We start from the raw sequence: 5,000 nt of genomic DNA, 5'->3' as shown, positions 1-5,000 counted from the left end.
ATACAACGAGTAAGGCACGCAAGCAACCTCATATCGAATATACCAATTTCTGACACAAAAACACTTAGATTATTGCAATTATACTTTTTTTGGAAACAATGGGATATCTTTGCAGAATGAGTCAAAAAAGCTACAAAATAGAGCAGCCCGTGTTTTGACATTTTCAAACTATGACGCGCATACGTGTTATTTATTCGAACTTCGGCTTGCCAGCAGCAAATTCAAAGAGCTGCGATGGTGTACAAATCTCTACACGAGTTGTCTACAGACTATATATGTTGTATCAGTGGTGGGTTTACCTACCTGCCTCTGGGCGAATTTTGTATAGGTAATCACATGATTTCGAGTGCAATTTGGAATAAATAAGCACGAGTAAATTTTTCAAAGGCCAACAAAAGTGCACGAGCCCGTAGGGCGAGTGCACTTTGTGGCCTTTGAAAAATTTACAAGTGCTTATTTATTCCAAATTGCACGAGAAAAATCATGTGATTACTTATTAATAATATACACGAAAAACATAACTACAACAAAAAAATTTTGACAGGGCGCGCTTTTTTTTAGTTCATTCAACTGATTGGCTGAAACAAATTACAACGTTTGTCAAATGCAAACTTACAAGACCGACACTTTCAAAATCATTCAAATTAGAACTTGGAAATGTGTGAGGACTGATTTAAAACCTTTCAAGCGTTTTAAATTTATGTAAAGAAAACTCGCTTTACAATAATTAGGAAAAGTAAACGTTCAATCAGAATCATCCTCGATAATGAACGCTCGGCGTTTACAAGAACTGGGCTGTCGTTTTGAAATCTCAGGAGCTCGCTTCGAGCGGCCAATGATGAAAGACACTTGACAGTTGTTGAACGTGTTCATCATGGTCTGTTCCTGGGACCTCATCATGGTTGGATTTACAGAGAAATTCTGAGTTTGAAAACCTGAAAGTGATGGTGGGAATTGGTTTTCTTTCGTCGCTGTCATCGATGGGCCGGCCAATGTGTGTGGTACTGGCATGTTCGTGTTTACCGGAGCGAGTGGAGCCGCAGTTGTCGTGATGTCGGAAACTGCCATTCGCTTTTTCTCAGCACCGGGGTTTTCATAATTCCGTTTGGATATTGCACTGGAGAGTCGTCGTTGTTCTTCCTCGTCGGCTTCATCGTAATCGTCAAGGGATTGTACGCTTCGGTGGCCTGTGACCTTCACTATATCTGAGCGTTCAACGTTTGCTTTCTTTAGCTTGCTCACTGTTGTCTTTCTAGCACTGTGATTCGTAAATTTTTTGTGACTTTCTTCAAGGCTAGTACCCGCCACAGTTGTTTTCATCATGTTGCTAATGGTGTTTACGCCCATTGGTTGAGTTTTGAACCAGATGTTGTCATTCAGTCTTCGGTTTCTTTTGATACTGAGGTAGAAAGGACCTGACCATCGCATGTTAAGTGGTCTTCGCTCGACAAACTGCTTGAAGAGAGCAACCGGACACCTTTCTCCTCCAACAGAGAACATTCGTGGCTGAAAATCTCTGTTCTTGCTCTGCAGTCCGCCCTGTCTGGTCTTCGTTGGACCTTCGGTAAACTGCACGAACTCCATACCTTCGTCATTTTTGCAGAGTTGAAAATCTTCCATTTTCATTGCGTGGTGCTCTTGACGACCGCGGAGACCAAAAAACTGCGTCAAAAGCCACCACATAGAAGAAATAAGCGCTTCTGGAGTTTTGGAGCCAAATTTTTCTCCCTCCCACAGCACCTCCTCTTCTTCCTCAGTTAAACTTCTGGCTTTATTTGGACGTTTGCCCATACCGGATTGGCGAAGTTGCCGAGCTTTCCCCTCTAAAACTTGCTTGGAAGAGTGGAACTCCCTGTCTCTTATGATGGAAAACTTGTATCCTTTCTCATTTAAATGTCTATCAAGTGCAGCTATCATCACTTTTAAGCTGTCTGGCTCGTAGTCGTCACCGTTTTTGTTTTTTACTTCAGCGTAGAATGATTCAAGTAGCTTGTTTAGTTTTCCTGGCTCGTTTTCCTCGATTTTGTTGACAATATTTTTCTGTTTGCACCACGTCTCCCATACATTCAGCCAGAAAGACGTACTCTTTACTGTATTTGGGTTTTTGGAAAAATTTTTTAGCTCTTCAATCGTTGTTTCGCTCGCAAAACCAAATCGTTGTTTGCTGAAAACTCCGGCCATTTTCCTCCGCGTCTTATCTTAAAATTTCCGCCAATATGTTGCTATAGAAACAGCTCTAATCTGATTGGTTCTTGTTGGTTTCTTTTGTGTGTTTAGCCAATCAGAAAGCCTTTGTAATTTGCACTCGTGTTACAAGTTTGCACTCGTGTTACACATTTTGCACTCGTGTTACAGAAGAGCTGCACTCCTTTCTCAGCCAATCAGAATTGAGTAATTTTTTCGTGTATATTATTAGTAAATAAATAAAGAAAGAAAAAAGCAGAAACCGCATACCACCTAAGGAATAACTCAATGTTCGATTACTACGTCCTAACTGTTACAAATAGCTTTACCTTCAGTGGCGCCATTCTATGGAACAGCCCTCTTGCAACTTAAGGCATGCAGAGTCCCTTGGGCAATTTAAAGGTTTAATCAAGGAAGTACTTTGAGGAACAGCAGTCGTGGAAAGCAGCTTTATTTAGAAACACTTTACTCTCTACAGTAATTTAAATTTGTATTTTTGTAATTTTGTATCCCATAGCTGACGATTTAACCGTGTGAAAATAAAGATTACCTTAATTAACTCTGCAGCCATTAGAAATAACGACCATTTAAATTATTTCGATAATTTCTCGCATTAAATTTAAACAATAAATTCTTCTGAATTTTGCACTTTTGTGCAAAGCTTGTAAGGCGCGAACAAAAACGATTTAATTTATTGTTTCAGTGGTCAAAAGTGACAAAGGTCACAACCGCATTTCACCTTCCATTCCACTCTTTTCTATCCCGCTCTAATTCTAGGTCTATCCTAGTTCTAAATCTCTGTGCAGCTCGCAGTTTAGCACGTTAAACACAGATTTTTATGAATGATTCAAAATGCTGCGCATGTTTGAGCGTTTACTTAATGATTTATTATTCTTAAAACTGGGGCGAGGAAATTTCAACTTTGTGAGATTTCCACTTGTCATCCCTTAGCTCATTATTTCCTTACTCTAGGATTTTTTCCTGTCTATTCCCTTTCTTGCCCCTTTCTTGCCCATTATTACAACATTATCTAATATAAAATTACTTGTTCATTAATAGTGTTACATCACTTTTCTTATGACTCGTTTCGTTTCCCTTGTGAAAAGTGGACTTCTAATAAAATCAATTCTATTGCATTCTCATGTTATTTCATTCCATATCTACTTAACCTTTCGACGTCGGATAGTGCGATGTTGATTATAGCGTTCTGAGTGGTTCACTAAATCTTGTTAATCAGCTCATATACCATATGACTCCTTGTATCACCTAATATGGAAACTGATTGCGTCAAGTGTTGCCCAGCTGTGAAATTTGTGCGGGAAGCGAAATTTCGCGGGACTCAAAATGGAATAATTGTTAAACATATTGTATTTCCAATCTTTTCCGATATATTCTACTCGTTGTTGCTATAATTCTCTTCAAGTTGGGGAATATCCAGGCAAATTGACATCTTGCAAGATTTTAGGTGTTAGTTCAGCCGATCAGTTCCATCAAACCTGTTCCAATTCCTGGATAATCTGTGCCATGTCTGGTCTCATAGCAGGATCAGCCTCAAGGCATTGCCGCACCAGATTCCGAAAGTTACGATTTTTTACAACAAGAACTTGTTCTTCACGTCTCTCGGGATCTGGCATTTCCCGAATGCACATTTCACACAGAAGAACACCAAAGCTGTACACATCAACCTGAGAAAAGCAACAGTAATGTCTCTCACAATATAATCAGTGAGTCGGGTTATAATTACTGTAAGAGCACCGCACTTAACGCCGACTGATTGGCTCAGTTCGTTGAGTATCGGCAAGAGAAAATGAGGGGACAGAGAAGGAGGTTCCCAGTCCAGCCCTTGGGATATGTCATGTCCACGAAAGTTATTTTTAGACGAGCGGAAGTCTTCCGAGACGTCCGCATGCAGGCCAACCTCGGTCCGATGTTTGAAAGAAAATATATATTCATCAGCCTTCCACGTGCGCCATCATTTTCTCTTTTCACTAAGAACCTGAGACCGAGGCAAGACTGCATACGGACGTCTCAGAAGACAGACTTCCGCCAGAATAAAGACTTCCGCTCGTGTAAAAATAACTTTCGTGGACATAACATATCCCGGCCAACGCCTTGAGCCTCCCTCTCTGTCCCCTCATTTTCTCTTGGTATCGGACTACTGTGCGAGAGGAACTCCGGGCAGACCAACACTCGGGGTCTTCAAATACCTGAGGAGAAAGCGTTGCCTTTGTAATGACATCTGCAAGTGGTTACACTCTCTAGTCTTCTTGGATAAGGACGATAAACCGCAGGCCCCGTCTCACAACTCCTAAATGTTTAACCCTGTGGGACATAAAAGAACCCGCAAACTTGGCGCAAAGAGTGGGGCATGGAGTCCCCAGTCAGATGTGGTCTGTCCTCCGTGGCATAGCTAGAGGGTCGTAAATTTGTAAACTGTGAAATTTCAATTGCGTCTTCCTTTCTAAGTAAAGTTATCGCATCGTATTGTTAGCATCTTGAAAATTGAATTTCGCCCACCAAACATCAAAACACCATAACTGGAGAAAGGGTCTCAAGGATATTTGCAAGTGTGAAGTTTCAAAGGAAATCACATTTCAAAAGACCCTCCCAAAGGTCACAGAAATCACAGCCAATTATAAGGATGGGTACCAACCAGCCACTCAGATGTAAACAAATAAAAAAAAATTGGCATTTTTTGATAAAAATGTACCATGCAAGTTTCAGTCTTTTACCCTAAAACTTCCATCTTTTACATTCTCTTGCTTTAATTTCATTTCATTTTAATTTTCTATAAATAAATACTAATGTATATCTTC

General features: G+C 40.3%; 1 protein-coding gene across 2 annotated transcripts in view; it reads right to left on the bottom strand.

The window, feature by feature from the left end:
- LOC138051866 (eukaryotic translation initiation factor 4 gamma 1-like) overlaps positions 1-5,000 on the bottom strand; it is a 61,262-nt gene that overhangs the window by 4,077 nt on the left and 52,185 nt on the right. The window contains exon 22 of one of the 2 annotated variants that reach the window (XM_068898156.1): positions 3,681-3,869. In XM_068898156.1, coding sequence (XP_068754257.1) covers positions 3,681-3,869 — 189 coding nt within the window. Of the gene's footprint in view, positions 1-2,619; positions 3,870-5,000 lie in introns of those variants that run through there. The other variant, XM_068898155.1, reaches the window with a different exon arrangement.

The sequence above is a fragment of the Montipora capricornis genome, chromosome 6 (genome assembly GCF_036669925.1).
Source record: "Montipora capricornis isolate CH-2021 chromosome 6, ASM3666992v2, whole genome shotgun sequence".
NCBI lineage: Eukaryota > Metazoa > Cnidaria > Anthozoa > Scleractinia > Acroporidae > Montipora > Montipora capricornis.
Note: the sequence above shows the minus strand (reverse complement) of the source record. Positions and strands in the feature narration are given on the sequence as shown.